This window comes from Triplophysa dalaica, chromosome 19 (genome assembly GCF_015846415.1).
Source record: "Triplophysa dalaica isolate WHDGS20190420 chromosome 19, ASM1584641v1, whole genome shotgun sequence".
In the NCBI taxonomy this organism is placed as follows: Eukaryota; Metazoa; Chordata; class Actinopteri; order Cypriniformes; family Nemacheilidae; genus Triplophysa; species Triplophysa dalaica.
Window position 1 is genome coordinate 14,028,284 of NC_079560.1, and position 18,853 is coordinate 14,047,136.

The following is an 18,853-nucleotide window of genomic DNA, read 5'->3' on the forward strand; positions in this document are numbered from 1 at the left end:
AGTGGGCGTTTTCTCTTCGACCAATAAGCAAGCACCTAGCAACCATGCAGAGCACTCTATCCAAACAGCAGTGCGCTAAAACCCATTGAGAACACCTATGTGACACTAATTTTCATCTAAGGAACCATGGTCAGTACTTCAAATCGAAGTTTCCTCTTTTCATTAGTCATAGAGAAACAATATATGCACAAGTTACACAGCAAAGTAGAGTGAGAGCCACCATATTCCCCATTTCCCACGTTTCGCACCGTAGCTTACGGCAGAAGAGCCGCGCTTTACTTTGTTGTGCTTTACCAGCGTATCTCCAAACTCCCACTCATTGCTTCTCAGCGATGGGGAATGAGATTAGCTCTACACTACAGTATGTTAATCATTACCTCCACTGTTTCAAGAATGAAACATCAAAGCCGTTGCATAATACACATCTTATCGGGGAGTAATGTGCACTCTTCGTGAATATCTCTGAACCGTTGCTTATGCACAAGAGAGTGAACGAGAATTAAATAAAAAGTAATTGTATAAGGCTGGTCTTCCACATGTGCATTTTCATGTGACGGTCACGGATGATACCGGCATTTTCTCCTCCGAGCGAAAAGCACCCTCGACCCTGATGGGACTGTTTTACCCCTCTGGATAGTATGAGAGTGCAATTTCATGTGTTTGGGCCTTAAGCTCAAAACAGTATGGAAGCTTTTAAAGGGGGGGCTGTTTTATAAAGTGGTCAATTTGAGGTAGAAATAGCTGACGTATTTGTTTATTCTTTATCATGTAAGTAAAAGCATAATTATTCGTACTTGGAAATTTCACTTTTATTATTAATAATACTTCGGGATTTTAGCAAACCTCTTTAACTGAGTATTAAACGTATTTTTAAGTTTTTTTAAAAAACGTGTTTTTTAAGTGATGTTTTCATTTGACGGACTATATAATAGTTACAAAAATGCTGAAGGAGGAATAAACATATCCATACTGATCACACATGTAGGCAAACTCTGATGAATTCGTACAATTTTATATTATTTATCAAAACAAATGAAGCCCCACCCCTAAAACGAAACATCAGGGGTGTGAAAGCCAATTGTACTATAATGTATGAATGAGATTGTACGAAATTGTGCCATGAGTTGTATTATTATAGTCATATTTTCTTTTATATTAACCTCTTTATATTTTCAATGAGATTTTTTCATATTTTTAGATTCCATGCTAATTTTAGTTACATTTTTAGCATTTTGAAGAAGCGCTTCTATCAAATTATTTGTTTACATTGCTATACTGTAAATGTTTAATTTGTTTTTTTTCAGCTGTAGTTTAGTTTTTATGACTTTTCAGTGAATAATTGAGTTTTTTAGCGTAAATTTGTTTCAGCTGAGGCAACATTTCTCATTTTGTTTAAGTTTTTAAACTATAATTTAGGATCCTACTCCATTTCAATTCAACAGAATTGTAATGTTTAATGTGTAATGTAACTTTTATTCATACAGATTAGTAATGTCGTAAAATAGCGTCGTAATGCCATGAGATTTTTTAAAGTAACGTTGTAGTAACAACCCAGAACACCATTGAAACAACACAGATATACACGCTGGCCCGACGTTTACTTCCTGTCTGTTTTTGGCACTACTATAAAAATTTATTTTTTGTATCATTTATTTAAATAATCATTTACATTCCCATAATAATAACTATATCCCCTTCTCTTTGCATTAGCATAGGTTTTTGAGTATGACATTTATTTATGCTTTATTTTGTTTAAAAGTTGCTTTACTAAATTTGTCTCTTTCTTCTTTTCAGGGCAGTATACACATACGAAGACGACAGTAATGACCTAATCCTGTCTGCTTCAGGAGGTAAGCAACATCTCAACATACTTTCTTTCTAAATATAGATGATCTAATAATAACCAACCATAATCTAGTTGTGCGCGAGCAATAATACTGTCACTTGAGACTGATGATATTCATTTGCATTGTTGATGTGGCGTGATCATACTGGAAACCCCATTCTGTGATTCTGTCATGAAAAAAAGCCAAATGCATTAAATGGGACATTAACACTATGAACTGGTCTTTAATCATTTGCACCATTTCTAACTACAGTATAAAAGTGAATCGGATGTAATCGAGCCATCTATGAACAGATGCGATAACCAAAATCAGTTCAGATCTCACTGTACCGGACTGTTATTCATGTAATGCAGTCGTGTCTGGAAGAAGTGATGGAGGAAGGGCTGTCGTTTCACATTTAAGACAATGATTTACTCCGTGAATGATGGAGAGCATATTATTAGCTCACAGGACACAATTTATTATTATATTGGCCGTGGGAAGAGGTTTCCAGCAATCTATGTAGGGGGAATACAGTTTTACTATCTCACTGAAAGATTCTTTGTTATTGTTGTATCTTTCAGTAATGTGGAAAATGTTGACAGCGAAAGCGTCAGTTACAAGATCAAATTGACCATATGTGACAAATCACTAGCGATTTGATATGGACAACCAACGTATTACTATATTTTTTTAATTGGAACGTTATCCCATATTAAAACTTAATGTTATCCATCTAGTCCTTACTCGAATTAAATCTGCAATGCGTTATTGTTTTGGTTAAATATAAAAAAATCAGGTGTGTAAAAAGTAAGTGTTCAAAATAGTCTCTTTACCTTACCATAATTCACAATAAGATTTTAATATAAGATGCCAGGTTAGATTTTGTGGGAAATGTATGTAAAGTAATCTGCTAATTTTATGTTTTTAACAGAGATTTGTGGTCTTGCTGTAATAATGGTTTATGAGCCCTGGAAGGGACATGGTGGTGGAAAAAATACAAGAAGGGAGAGAAAAACATATTTCTAAGCTTTTGTAATCGCCCAAAAATACAGTATTTGCATTCTGACACAAACATATTTGTGTTCCCCTGAGAACAATTTTTTCTCACTTTTTTTCTGGGGCTAAATTATACAACCATTTTAGTTCAAATAAAACCACAGCAAACATAAATAGTGAAAACTATGGTAATGCATACTGTAAATAATAGGGAGGTTACAATATTGTCTGTGTCGCGTTATCGCAATAGCAAAATTGTCTCAATATTATCGTGGTCACATGACAGTATGATACGATATGTCATCAGGGCCTAACAGAGGGAATGTAAATATTGAGTTATTAGGTAATAATACAAATAATAGATGTTACCTTTGGCAAGGTCCATCAGATGCAGTTATTTTATAAAAGGGATTTCTAGGTCATTTGACCCGCCTCGTAGCATTACTTATACCTCTGAGCAACAGTTATGATTAGAGGATAAAGGAAATTTGTGAATTTTTAGAGGATGCTTATGGCACATTTCCAAGTCATCATTTGTCATTTAAAAAATTTCAATAAATATCCTACCGTGGACTTTCTACCGAGGTATTACTGCACAGAGAGATTTTTATATTATTACAACCCTAGTAAAAAACAACACACTTTAAACTATTGTTAATCTTCCTGAGGAAGCCTGACAAAATCTAAATTATACAGAATTTATAAGCGGTCAAAATGATCGGATCGGAACAGTTTAGATCAGTTTAGTCCGTGGAAAATCACTGAAATCATACACATTGAATAAAAGGTTGAGGTGGGTTGTTAAAAATGGGCTTATGTGTCTGCTGCTTTGTGTAATTTCCTCTTTCCGGTGCAGTAAAGAACCACCAGACTGTGTGTGTGTGTGTTTATATCCGTCCAGCCCTCTTCAGAGACCTGTCAGCATCAGACTGTCTCGTCCCAACTGAGCTTTTAAGCTCTTATTGGCACACGTACACCTCTCATGAGAATCACTAAAGCGATCGGTCATAGTTATCAGCATAATGTGTGGGCTGTAGACAAGTGATTCAAATTGATAAGTTTGTGTGCAACGCCTGTATGTTCATGATTTTAGAGACTACTGTCAAATACTTTGCATCTCTATGACTGTATTAACTGTATGATCTGTGTGTTGGACAGATGGCGGCCTGGCAGAGATTGCCGTCACCTTCGATATAACCCGGATCATGTACGGTTTCTGCAGCATAAAAGAGCCCACAGTGACCCTGCCACGCTACGTCCTCATCAACTGGGTGAGATGATGTAACAACCTGCCTTCAGTGACACTGGTGTTTCAAACGCCAATAGCAAGAGCACTTCAACTTAAAAACAAAGTCAGAACAGCCAACGTTACCTCAAACACTATTGCCTCTGAGTCTCCCTTGAATGACACGTGTTACCCGGGCGTATGACATGCTACCCACATTTATCTCCCCAATTCTGAATTCTGAATTTTCTGCGCAATCTGACTTTAAAGCTGCAACCTGTGACTTTTATCTCTCCTCTTTTCTTTCGCCATCTCTCTTTGAAGCATAAAATTGCAGGTTACTTTGCCTACTTATCTTTATCTGGATTAAAGTCAAATATTATTCAATTTACATCATCAAACAAATCGACCGCTAAACTTTTAAAACTATTAAAAGCTTTTGCAAATCAGGGTAAGATAAAGACAAAATTTTAAACAGATTTTTTGTGTTGTTGCTCAATAGTTGATTTTTCAACCCATATAAATATTTGTCCATAAAGCAACATGTGATTTTATTTTTCAAACAGAGGTGGCGATAGAGAGGCAAACATTACATATTGCACCTTTAATTTAGAAAACAAGTTCTGTAACTGTGCTGGACATATATACTGTAACGGCTCTTGACTTCAACGTGTTTTGATTTTAAAAACATATTGGCAAGCCATGCAAACATTCAAATAAAAATATTTAGCTTAGCAAAAGGTTTATTTAGATGATCCGATTGCAAGTTCAATGTTAGCCCCACTAAGCAATAAGCTTAAACACATAAGCAAAACACTGTGTATGGAATACGATTATAATGTTCTTTTGTACAGGAAAAGCGTTTTTTAGCCCACGTCCATTTTTAATTACATACAGTCTTTGTTCTCGTTTTCATACAAGTTTTAGATTCGTCTTTGTGCCCCGGCATTTATATTAAATTATGTGTGTTGCATTGAATGGGTGCTGATAAGAAAAATCTACTTGTTAGTTCATTTGTTAAAGAGTATCTTTGAAAGCATATTGCTTTTATGAGAACACACGTCACTCCTGTCTGCATCAGAATGCAATTTCCATCTCAGTTACGAGCAGTGCTTAATTTGTAAATTCAGAGGTGCCGGAATAAGGGGGCGTGGCAGATCCGGCAAGTTAGTTGGGTGGGGAGAAGTAACTGAATGTGCAATCTCTGAGGGCTTTTCTATCAAACTATTAAGATGTATGGAAAATGCACATAAAAACACCTAAATGGAAACAGAATAATACAAAATAATCTCAGAATGATCTAAGAAATTTAACAGGATTTTATCTTGAGTTTTATTAAGTTCATATGCACGTTTAGGTGATGGACACACTTTATTGTCATAATGATGATGTTGTGAATATTTCTGCATGTAAATAAATAAAACACAGCCCTCAACATTTGTGTAGAGTTCAGACGTTTACGATAAATTTAAATTACACCTGCGGGTGCAGGTGGATGCTGCTTTATCTGTTAAACCCGCTCCCACACCTAATCCTAACCTTCATAGGGGAAAACAGGGAGTCGTAATCTCACAGGGAGTCATATTTTGAGACGCCGTCGGCGCTTTATGAGCACACATAATATTCCATCATCTCAAACTTGACAGCCTGTTCATTATCAAAATAAAATAGTTATTGCCATTATCATTATTATAAGTGCTTTTTAATGAAATCTATACACGCAACAGGTCAGTACAAACGTTTTCCATTAGCGCTTGAGGAGTGTGATCTGCTAAATAAAGCCCTGGTGACAAGTTGACGGATGTGATTATCAGCTTTTGCTGCTTTGCATGCAGTGGGCGGTCACCTGAGGGGGTAATCTGCGACAATTGCCTATTGCAGATTTTTTCCCAATAGTCTACATTGTTCTATCTTGTGTACACGGCACTTAAATAAACGCAAGTGTGCCGCTGTGTCTTCAGGTTGGTGAAGATGTGCCTGACGCCAGGAAGTGCACCTGCGCAAGCCACGTCGCCACCATCGCCGAGTTTTTCCAGGTGGGTCTCGAAAAGGTAAAACAAACAACTTTTTCTTCCCTTACTCGAATAGGTAATGACCCATCTTCACCCCACGTGACCTCACCACCACCTTCACCTCATCTCTCTTTTGTGTGTATGGTAGAAATTGTGATAATTATTAACACTGTTGGTTTCTTGGTTTCGTAAAATCACATTGTCTCATTTTTAGCTCATATTTTAGCTAATAATCCGGTGGAACACAAAAGAAGATATTTTGAGAAATGTTGATGTAATTTTGAGTGCGTACAATCGATGTCAATGGGGGTCTGTGTTGTTTGGTTACCAACATTCTTCAAAACATCTTCTTTTGTGTTCTACAGATGATAGAACGTCAAACAGGTTCGGCATTATGATAAATCACAATATGGTTAGTAAATGACTAAAGCGTTTTTTTTTTTTTTTGGCGAACTGTCCCTTTAAGAATAATGCAATTCACAGCCAAACGCAACATGCACCTTTATCAATTTTCAAAATGTAATAATTTTTTTTGCTTCTGGGGTTAAACATGTTTTTTTACCCACAATTGAAAAAAATATCTATTAAAATACACAGTAATTAGTATTCGTAGCCCGTTAACTGTCACCCGTTCCGTATACGGGACACCTAAGTTTGTGTCAATATTGTGCATGTCTGATCGTAACTTGACAAACTATGTATCATTGGAAAGGTCTAAGACTCTTGAATACAGATTTTTTGTTATCCTCTTGCGACCCGGATATTTTTATGTATTTTTTAATCAAAGAAAAACATTAACTTTTTTTATTTATTTTTTACAATAAACCTGACAACATACCTTAATTTTTTTGTTGCAATAATAAGCTACTTTTCTTTTTTCAAACGAGACCAACCGTAAGTCTGTGTTCCAAATAATTCATGAGTTACCGCCATTTTTGTTCCGACATGCGTTTTCGTGTGTGGGCTCAAAAAGGGCTCCGACAGTTAACAGTTAAGTTTCAGTCTTTGACTCATCGCATGTGCATGAACGTTCACCATCACAATGCCATCAATACCATCATCTCCACCAGATAAATGGCACGTTTTTGTTTTACTTTTACTGTATAGCATTGATTAACAGCATGACTCCACAGGCTCTGCTGGAATCCAGTCCTGCGTTCCAACAGATAAGATATACAAACATAAGTGATGTTGGTGGACTTTGGGGGGTTTCCTGCATACGTGCATGTATCCCACAGCTGGTAATAAACCGCAGAGGATGTTTTTAGATGACTAACATGGTCCTCTTCTGAGCTATTGTGTAAGAGGTGTTTGTCTGTTTGAGAGCTCTGAATGTGGGTCTGCTAGGCTTTTCAAAGCGCTCGGTCTCTTCAACGTGAGTGCGTGGGCGAGAATGTGAGGGAGAGAATGGAGGTGTTCAGGTAGAGAAACTCCACGATGAAACATCCGCGAGGAGACCAAGGTCGACGTGATAGATTGTGCTTTTGGGGATTGAAAGGGAGTCTGTGTGTTATCAAGACGTGATCTAAGTGCCAGGCAACTCATGAGCTGCTCTTTTTGAGATATTGAAATAACTGGAGGCTGTATTCAGGTAGCAGTGTGAGCGCGGTGTGAACACATATTAGATACACTGTACATGTTGAGTTTGTTTGATGTGCACACAGAAGCTTAGACGTGCTGCTAATGCTCGCTCAAACACACTCTTGTTTACTGACAAGCACAATGGAGACTTGAATGGATTAAATTGATCCTTTTAATGAATTTATTGTGTTTCATAGAAGTTCTGTTTTTGAGTATAATTAAGCTAATTCATGTTTATCTCATTATTTTGAGACAAGGTTCAACTCATTATTTATTAAACAACTGACGAATCTTCAAAACTAGATATTGATACATTTCCAGTGTTGCAATTATAAGGTTCTGTCTGCGTTCTGTGCAGCTTTGAGTTTTGAAGGTTTTGCATTCACTTGACCGTATAGAAAAAAATGTGTTCCCAAAATGAAAACAACGTAAAGAAGAAAACACATCAAATAATGTAAATACGTTTAATGTGAATAAGATAAGAATAAGATGATATAGAAAAATGTAGAAGTACTGTTAGTTCATGTTAGCTAATGCATTGAAAGGAAAGTTCCACCAAAAATGAAAATTCTGTCATGATTTATTCACCTGTAAATATTTATTTGTTCTGATGAACACAGAGAAAGATATTTGCATTGGAATGCTTGTAACTAAACAGTTTCTGGTCACCATAGTAGGAAAAATGACAATGCTAGACAAAAGTGCCCCAGAACTGTTTGCTTCCCTACATTCTTCAAACTATCTTCTTTTGTCTTTCACAGAAAAAAAAAATCAAAAGCCATTTTTCTACTATGGTAGTCAATGGTTGCCAAGAACTGTTTGGTTATAAACATTCTTCCAAATATCGTTTTCTGTGCTCATCAGAACAAGGACATTTATGGGTCAATGACGTGACATGTATTTTTTGTGTCCAAATTCATTATTTTCCTAAAAAGAATTTGAATAAATACATGTCATATATCAAATGGATCTACAATATGTCCTTTATAAGAAACCCTTTTCATTTTATTGAAATTCAATAGATTTTTTGAGTTTTGGTGTTTGAAAGACCAAAAATTTCAGGTGGTGCGACCGTCCGAACATACAAACAGAGAACAAAACTGAGAAATAAATGTTAATTTTCTCAATAAAATTCTTAATAAAATATTTTGGCATGATTTAATGTTAAATTTCTTATATATGAGGGGAAAAATACTCAGTGCTAAATACATTAAATGTATATTATTTTAAATTAATATATGGTCGCACCACCTGACATTTTCTTATTTGTCATTGACCCTTATACAGATTTGCAACAACTAGAGAGTAATTTGGTGCAGAATTTTCATTTTTGGGTGAACTGTTCCTTTAACTAATTTTTACACACGTAAATATAACTATACACATACAGCAATAAATAAATAATACATTATTTTACTTAGAGTAAGGTTTATTTAAAATGCTGAATGAAGACTTTTGTAAACATTGGTGGAAAATAACACGTTTTAAATAAACACGATTTACAGCAACTGCAATTCCTTTTTTATCTGGTTCACAGAAATAAATTGAATTCATAAAATGTCAAATTTGCCTCCAAGTTTAAATTTGAGATAGTATTAAAATGTGTTTGATTGTTTTCATACTCACAATGAGGTCCCTGTTGAAAAAACAACATTGGCTGGTTAGGTAGGTTTTGAAGCATGATAGCTGGTTTTTGCTGATCATATGCTGGTTTAAACTGGTCCTAAACCAGACTTTGAACAGCTTAAACCAGCCCATGACCAGCTTAAACCAGCACATGACCAGTTTAAACCAGCACATGACCAGTTTAAACCATCAAATTACCAGCTTAAAACAGCCCAGGACCAGCTCATGACCAACTTAAACCAGCACATGACCATCTTAAACCACCAAATTACCATCTTAAACCAGCACAAACCAGCTACCATGCTTCAAAACATCATATGCTGGTTTGTTCTACAAGGGTATAAGGAAATTAGACACTCTCTTTTGGAGACCTTATGGACAAACAAAAACCACACTGATGCGTCAATCCCTAACTTTCGAAAAAATAGAGAACCTTTACCTCCCTATCGCCCTCCCTGTTTGAAGAAGAAATTACTAGTTACTTTACCTGTTAAATCAAATGACCTTAGATTGACATTTCATGCGAAATCCAAGCCAAGTGCTAAACTCATGCTGCCCTCATACCAAACACACGATTTTAAAGACGCGAATGGGCGTAAACTCACGCCGAGCAACGAAGAATGTGAAGCTTCACGTATGGTGTGAACACAGCATTACAAATCATTATTGTAAATAATCTTACCATTGTGAAGCAGGGTAAGGTAAGGAAACGGTTTACACACATTTTCCGTATACTTTCTCTGTTTTTTGTACTTTAAACCATTAAAAACATATTAAGAGCAGCTTTAAACTCATAGCTATGTGCCACAGCGACTTAAAAGAGCGCTCTTCATTTAAATTCAAGGTTGATGCCTGTTGCCAGGTGACGTGACGCTCTTTTTCTTTCTTCAGGGCGTTGACGTCATCATCAATGCCAGCAGCCTGGACGACATCGACCCCTCACACATTGGAATGAGACTCACCAATGGGACGGCTCCAGTGGCAAGCCCGGTTCTCAGCCGTCTGCGAATGAAAGACGAGGAGAACGCGGAGAACGTTGTGAGTGACCGGTGACAGAGGGATGGCTCGAGGGTTTATACGTGTGTGTTTGCGCACAGACAGAATGAACCGGAAATGGGTCAAATAAAGTTGTCTGTGAATGGCTCTCTATTAGTGTGATGTCTGACACAAAGGCACAGCCTTGTTTCTGTTTTTAGACGGTTGCGCCACATTGTTGATACAGAGGAACTGAAACAATGAAGGTTTCTGTAGGATGTGAAATAGAGAGTTGTTTCACACGCTGCGAAAATAATCGAGAACCTTATGTTTTTTTTATTTTTATCTGAGCAACATCTCTCTATGCTATATTATTTAATTCATATATTTGTATACTTTTAGTATCATTGTATCGTACTATAGATTTCCAGCCAATCAGATTGAAGCACAGTGTGATGTTAAGGGTAACCTAAACACAAATCCTGTTTCTGTTGAGTATGCGTGCTCTCTGAGCGGCTTTATATTAGTGGAAGGTACAAACAGTCCCCGTAACATCTCACTTGGATCAGCATCTTTGTCCTGTTGCTGGCTGTCCAATTAAATTGGCCTGAACTCACTCTTCCTCTTTTCCTCCCGGCCGCAGGGCACCACCTACCAGAAAACGAATGCGGAGATCGAGATGAAGAAAATCAATCGAGAGGAGTTCTGGGAACAAGCCAGGGTAGATATTTGATTCCTCTGAGTCTGTGGCACAAAGACGCTCGGTCTTGAAGATGGGAACATAAACCTCTGTTAACATTGCTAGCGTTATTGTTCAGCTGACGAACTGTTTGAGCATTAATGGGGAAGTAAAGCTTTCGCATTGTTAGATGCTTATACATCATGGCTGGAATTGTCAAATTTGATTATTTAATTATTGACCTTGAAAAAATACAGCTCATCATTTAGAGTGTTTTACCTCTATGTCACTAGAAGAACAGGAGAAACACCAGCTAGGTTTTTAATGTATTGCTAATCTTGTTAATAATGTTATTTTTTTCAACTTAAAATGCAACGAAAATTGTATGTCTAGAAATGAACATATACCAAATGTACCTTGTTAGCTCACAAACATATCATATCACATGTCAGATAGACATCTAGAAGATGTCTGTAAGATGTTAGTGCTTAGAACGGATGTAAAACTGCTGTTTCTAAGATGTTTAGCAGATGTTTTCCAGATCTTTAGACGTCTTACAGACGTACCTGTGCTAGTCGGCTTGACATTCACTAAAATTAATCATTCTGTAAAAAAGTATAACAAAAGGTTTTTATTAATTATACTTCTTTCTATGCTCCTAGCATACTACATTGAAACTAAAAATAAGATAGTATACTTTAAGTTTAATTCTTATGTAGTTCTTTGAAGTATGATTTGTTTACTTCTACACTTACTCAATATACTTGAGTTATACAACAAGCAGCAAATGTTTGTATATTTGGCCTGTACTTGTACTCAATCTTTTGATGTCGACAAACGTAAAAGTATAATGAAGTACAGTATTGTAAGTTTACATATCTTGTAGTTGTGTATACTCTTTTTACGCTGTATACAGTAGTAGTTTACTGAGAGTTTAGTATACATCAAAGAGTACTTTCATAAAAATTAAAATCTTACTGTAAACCTGTAAATTCACTTGGTAGTAGGATAGTTTCAGTACAAATTAAAAAAACGAATTTTAAACTAATTGTGTACAAAAGTATACTCTATATATACTTTTATAAACTGAAAAGTGTGCCAATTTAGTCCCAAAGATTATTTAAATAGTACTCTTACAAGTTTGCTACATCGATATTAGCATACTTACTTTATGAAGTATATTTAAATAAACTTGAACTTTATGGAAGCATACTTAATAAAATTAACTTGAAGTATACATTTTTTAAGGGATTGTTTATTGTTATTTTTACATTAGCTCTTGATTTAACTGTTGATGTTACATTGAGCCTTTTTGTAAAGTGGTTTTCTATTTTAAAAAATGTGAATACAGTAACCTAGCAAACAACTCTTGTGTGTAAGTCACACATTATAGGACTTATAGATAATATAAAAAATAAAAGAAATAAAGTACCAAATGTTATCACTCTAGATGCTATTGCTGTAATTTTGCATCTGTAAAGGACAGTGATTTTATGTATTTTATTGTCATGTGTCTGGATAAAAGCGAGATGAGGAGAAGAGAAAGGAGGAGGAGAGGAGGAAGGCTACCGAGGAACAGCAACGCTTTGAAACAGAGAGGATGGAGCTGGAGAAGAAAGAGCAGGAGGAACGTGAGAAAAAATATCGCGAGAGGGAGAAGCAGATCGAGGAACACAGGTGAGAAACAAGCCGCAGTTTTACCATCAACATTACAGTATTTACAATGCTGTTCATATTGTATCTGTGATCGCAGGAAGAAGATGAATGAGGAAGAGGAGGCCAAAGAGGGGTCCAGAAATCAACCATTGATTGTAAGCTTTGCATACAGTAAACCAAGATGTATAACAAGTTGAACTGTTCAACTTTCATTAAGGATAAATGACGGTTCATGGGTGGTTGCTGTTTCGAACTCGGAAAGCCAGAATTTCTGGAAGATTTCATACAGAATTACTCGAGATGTAATTTGTTAACCAAATCAGTATCCGACTGTTAAACCCACATCTAACTGTTGTAAAAAAAAACATAGCTTATGCTGCCCCCTGCTGGACATTAATAAATGTTTATCTTTGCAGACAGAAGCCAGCTCTGATGATCCATCCCTGGAGAAGAAGGAATCGGAGGTTGAGGTGGGTTCATATGGCACTTTGAGGACCACCCTAACATCGCCTCATTTTTCTAATGAATGCTTTCAAATGGAAGAAAAAAACGAAGCGGACCCTGCATGGCGTAAATGTGGGGTAGATTAGTGTTAGTGAAGGCACATATTCTACTGGGGTTTACATGTGGGTCAGTGGGAAACCTGCTGCTATTTCAGGACCGTGTTTCAGTGTAGATTCAGTCAACAATGGCAGTGTGAAAAATGAGCCCTGCTTACCTGCTGCTGTTATTTGTCACAGCTATTGCATCACATCCATGGGTTCATCAGGAAACTTAACATACAGTGTGCTAAAAATAGTGTGAGGCGTGTAAACTAAAGCAATTAATGGGCTTTGTCACATATAACAAGCCTGTGTGAGAAAGTCTGGGTTTGGTGCAGAAATGCTTAAGTCATCTCTTATGGAAATGAACCATAGTTATGAATTATGTCAATTCAAAGCTGTTACAATAGGTGGCAGTTTGCACCTGAAACTGTTGGTTTCAACCTGCCATATAAAAAGAAAGAGAGCTTTTTTTGCGGGGAGGGGGGGACATGCAACTGTAAACAAGCACATGTTTACATTAAAAAACTGTGCTGCAATTGCAATGGAAGTAACGCATTCTCGGTTTTACAGTCTCTCTGTTTCATTCACACGCACATGATGTCTCATTATTTCTCACTAATAACTTCACTGAAGCAGCACAGTGCAAATTTAAAAGACGTGACGTTTGGAATTCGCAACGGGGGATCGTTCAACTGTTATGCTGTGCTGGAATTCGTGGCAGAGGAACATAGTTCCCCATTTCCTTTAAAAACCAGAAAGCACTATGATGTTCTTTCTGATAAATCTACACACTTGTGCTGTCGAACTGTTGTATACATACAATATCGCTGGAGGAGGAGTGTGATAGGGCTCTTTATTATTTATTATTATTAGTTTAATACTACACAAAAACTAAATATGAATATGTTTTTAATTTCATATATGTGACCCTGGATCACAAAACCAGTCTTATGTAGCACGGGAACATTTTTAGTAAAAGACAAAAATACATTGTATGGGTCAAAGTTATCGATTTTTTAATGCTTTCATGTTCCATGAAGATATTTTGTACATTTCCTACCTTGAATATATACAAACTTTATTTTTCTGAGTGGATGACCTGCCACAGTGCCTCTGATTAACAAATTCAGTTTCCTGAGATTTAAACTGTTTTATCTCAGCCAGATATTGTCCTATTTAAACAACTCGTACATCAACAGAAAGTTTTATTTATTCAGCTGTCAAAATCTCAATTTCGAAAAATTTACCCATAAGACTGGTTTTGTTGTCCAGGCTCACATATGACATTATATATACAAATGATTAAACCATTTTACCTGTTTGTGACATTTGAACGTTGTTTCTTACTTTAAAACCAAACTAAACTCGCGGAAGGTCTGCATATTGTATTAATATTAATTTTCATTATTAATTTAAAGTACATTTCTTACTTTATTAATTGTAACAATTGCAATAATTTTTTTTTTCATGTAATATACATTATAGTATAGCATTAACTGAGCTGTGGCCTGTTTAGATTTAACTATACTAGCCACCATCACAAAAAGTACACTTTCTGGTCATTGTACCAGAAAGTATACTTAATGTACTGTAAGAAGTAATAGAACATTTGTAAGTGTACTATTTCTGCTTCTAACTCCTAACTATTTGTTTACTGAAGTAAACTTTGAGTTCACAGCTAGTTACAGTAACTACACAAGGATTTGTATTTCTAGTATAAGCATACTAAAAGCACACTTAAATAAAATTCTCTTTTTTTGGAGTGTAAATATGGAGTTTGACTGAGTTTCAATATACTCTTAAAGGGGAATCTCCTTTAAAAATACTTCTTAGCTAGAAATCCTGCTATACTTTTCACAAATTTCCATGAAGCAAGATATTCCAATTTTATTCAACTAGAATTAGTTTCACCCTCTTCTCTCTGTGTTTCTTGCATGACAGGAAGCAGCAGCCATCATCGCTCAGAGACCCGACAACCCTCGAGAGTTTTTTAAGCAGAGAGAGAGAGTGTTGGCCAACAGCGTGGACGTCTCACCCGTCGCCACCCACAGGACCGGTAAGTTCACGGCACAGAAACGGTGGAGAAACAGGCACTGAGGCCAGAGCTTAATACCCTGTTTGTCTTGATACTTTTCTCAATGTGTCATTTGGTGTAAATTAAACACGGCTTAAGAAGAGACCATCTGTCTCAGTGCTGAAATCCTGATTATCACTACAGACCTGTGAGGATCATGCACCGTTTAGATCTTGAGCTTCTGTTTTAACAGAGATTTCAAATTGTTATGTAGAAATAAGATTTCGTATTAAAATTGACTTTCTGCAAAACAGCTTGTGTGCGATGCAATGTATGTTTGCGTTTCATAATTAAAGAGCATTTTATGGCATCATGCTCAACCCCCATTAAGAAAAGTCAACCATGGTTATAGTAAAAGTAAAGTACCCATTTTTTTTGGCAAATCAATTACCATTTGTATAACCACAATTGAATTACAAATACTATGGTTACTATAGTGAGACCATGGTACATTTGTGGTTATTATGGTTACTACAAATAATACCAAAAAAATGGTTATTATAGTAAAACCGTGGTTACATTTCATAAGGGCTATAATAAGATGCTGCTGTTCCTTCATGGATGCAATCCCAGAATGCAATGTGACAAGCCGAAATAAATAACTCAAATAAAGAAATGTTCAGTATAAACTGAAAATAAAGCTGCTTAGAGGATTCTGAGGCATTAAGCTGGTCTCCCACCCTGTTAGTCTGGTGTGTTTGTTGGTTTTAAAGGATTTTGAGCAGTTGTTCAGGATGGAAGAGACCAGTAAACCAAGTCCTTTAGGGAATAAAAATACTGACAAGTGATGGAAATGATTTACCCTTTTTTTTCTTATCAAAATAAAATTGTGTTAGCTTAGCAACATGCTAACATCAAGCCCAACTGATTTCATTGTGAAAGTCAGAGGTTTTGCTTCATGTTATTTTCCAGCGAATTCATACAGACCTTTTGGTCTCTTCCTCACGTCACAAACAACTTTTCAGTTTTGTTGGCCAGTTTCTCGGATATTCTTGGCCAGGATTTCGGGTGCGTCCTCCGGAGGTTGCATTTGTAAGCCACATACGTCATCGAGGTTTATTATTTCAGGTTTTATTTCAGAAAAGCAACCGTTATAGTTCAATGTTAGAATTAAACGATCATTGATTAAACGTCTTAAGAGAAATAAATGTTAATATTATAATACATTTTTTTACTAAAATGTGAGAACCTCAATGGCATATTTGGTGGAAAATGCGACCTCCACTGGGCTCACCCGGATTACCCAAAATTTGCATGTATGGTCACCCTATTTCAGTAGATGAAATAATTCAGTTGGATAAATGAATATTAAAGAACTTCTGTTTTTAATGATTGTTTCCTCAACCATGTTCAATTTATGTCATTTGGGATCCTAACAAAATGTGTTAAATGTGAACCTGCCTCACAATACAATTCCTAATAGCACACATACATCTTGGGGACGTCTATCAGCAGATTTGCAGATCTTTAACAGACATACCTGTGCTATCTGGATTATTTGTACTGGATACTTTTTTTTTTCTTCACATATCGTTGTACAGTAGTCTTTCTTAGTGTTGGAATGAACGTCCAGCTCTGTTGTACTATCTGTTGTTGGCGTGACCTGCATAGAACAGTTTCTGTATGTTCAAAGTGTGTAAACACATCACACTAACAGCTATTTTCTTACCTCTCTCTCTTTCTCTTCCTAACTTTCCTATCCTTTCCTCTAATTTCTTCTTTCGGTCACTCCATCCTTTCTGTTGCCACATCTTTTTTCTGCCATCGATGATCCTGGACTACTTTTTATCCAACCACGACCTGTCATCTCTCTACTCATTTCTCACAAAACTCTTTCCCTCTCTCTCTGTCCCTGTACTTCCTTCCTGTCCGTCTGGTCTGGTGTTACTCTGTCATCACGCCCGTGTACATCACTCTACTACATGTGCTTCGGTGTCCTCGTGTCCCACTCAGCGGTCCCGTCTCCATCACCAGGCCGCTTGGACAGTCCATTCTTGAGGCAGCAGCACAGTCCATCCGATTGCAGCCCATCCCCCTCTCGCACCCCGCCCCATAAGCGGCGGCAGCCAGGTTCACCTGGTAGGTACTGGACAGATGTTTCTGAGAGCTGCTGCAGTTCGTAGTCACCCACCCCATTGAATTGCCCTTTTTTTGGCTTCCCCACTTTCCATAGCATTCACTTTAGCTGCACTGCACCAGAATGTAGCCACTTCCTCCATAGATAGATGGATGATTGGATGGATGGATGGATAATTTGGTAGGTAGGTTGTTTGGTTGGTTGGATGGATGGATGGATAGATAGTTAGATAGGTAGAATGATTGATAGGTAGGTAGGTAGGTAGGTAGGTAGGTAGGTAGAATGATTGATAGGTAGGTAGGTAGGTAGGTAGGTAGGTAGGTAGGTAGGTAGGTAGGTAGGTAGAATGATTGATAGGTAGGTAGGTAGGTAGGTAGGTAGGTAGGTAGGTTGGTTGATTGATTGGTAGGTTTGTAGGTAGGTAAATAGATAGATAGATAGATAGATAGATAGATAGATAGATAGATAGATAGATAGATAGATAGATAGATAGATAGATAGATAGATAGATAGATAGATAGATAGATAGATAGATAGATAGATAGTTAAATATATAGATGATAGATAGATAGATAGATAGATAGATAGATAGATAGATAGATAGATAGATAGATAGATAGATAGATAGATAGATAGATAGATAGATAGATAGATAGATAGATAGATAGATAGTTAGATAGGTAGAATGATTGATAGGTAGGTAGGTAGGTAGGTAGATAGAATTATTGATAGGTAGTCGGTAGGTAAGTTGGTTGATTGATCGCTAGGTAGGTAGGTAGGTATGTAGGTAGGTTGGTTGGTTGATTGACAGACAGATAGATATCTCAGAGTCCATTCCTTCCTCAAGAAGTCTATTCGATCCACATCTTCATTTTCTCTGGGTCTATAGTCACTATATGTGTTGTGTACTCGTTTTTTGTTCACTTTGTCCTTTGCACAGACAACACTGTGTTTGTTATTCTGAAGCTTTGCCACGGATGTTTGGACGACTGACATAAACTGATTCTTTTGGTCAAATCTTACCAATGTTACCCTCCCTCATCTCCCCCTCCCTCTCCTCTCCCGCGCTTTCCGATGGATCCCGGCCGCCGTTCCTGTACTTCCTGCCGTCCTCTTGACCTGTGAGTGCCCGACACGACTCGCCGCACGTGACCGTGGTCTCCGAGCACTCGAGACTTGTGTTCCGGGGACCGTGTGTGACTGTGACATTGTGTGACTTTTGTGAACTTGACCTTATGGTGTGTTCACTTAAATAAAACAGCACGAGGACAAACGGTGGTCACAGTTATGAATGCATACTTCACTGCTAATGTGTAAAGTTTATGTAGATTGAAGGAGTGGGAGAATGGTGCCCTGCATTGCTTTCATGACTTGTGATATGTCGTCTAAGGTCTTCATTCAGTTGTGATATACTGTACCATCACATTAAAAGATGTCTCACTGTATTGTGGTTTTGTTTTCGTTTTGTACTGAATCGTGAGCTGGCTACTCCCAGAAGAAACTTTATTGATTGGAGGTTGCAGACGTAATTGGAGTTCTTAAATATCGTTTAAAGGAACAGTTCACCCAAAAAGGAAA

At 36.9% G+C, this 18,853-nt stretch overlaps 1 protein-coding gene across 4 annotated transcripts in view; it reads left to right on the top strand.

Moving 5' to 3' along the window:
- dbn1 (drebrin 1) overlaps positions 1 to 18,853 on the top strand; it is a 66,071-nt gene that overhangs the window by 40,536 nt on the left and 6,682 nt on the right. For 2 of the 4 annotated variants that reach the window (XM_056730387.1, XM_056730388.1), the window contains exons 2-10: positions 1,795 to 1,850; positions 3,984 to 4,096; positions 6,012 to 6,101; positions 10,161 to 10,307; positions 10,888 to 10,965; positions 12,449 to 12,600; positions 12,677 to 12,734; positions 12,996 to 13,049; positions 15,066 to 15,180. In XM_056730387.1, coding sequence (XP_056586365.1) covers positions 1,795 to 1,850; positions 3,984 to 4,096; positions 6,012 to 6,101; positions 10,161 to 10,307; positions 10,888 to 10,965; positions 12,449 to 12,600; positions 12,677 to 12,734; positions 12,996 to 13,049; positions 15,066 to 15,180 — 863 coding nt within the window. Of the gene's footprint in view, positions 1 to 1,794; positions 1,851 to 3,983; positions 4,097 to 6,011; positions 6,102 to 10,160; positions 10,308 to 10,887; positions 10,966 to 12,448; positions 12,601 to 12,676; positions 12,735 to 12,995; positions 13,050 to 15,065; positions 15,181 to 17,151; positions 17,278 to 18,853 lie in introns of all 4 variants that reach the window. The other 2 variants (XM_056730385.1, XM_056730386.1) reach the window with 2 other exon arrangements.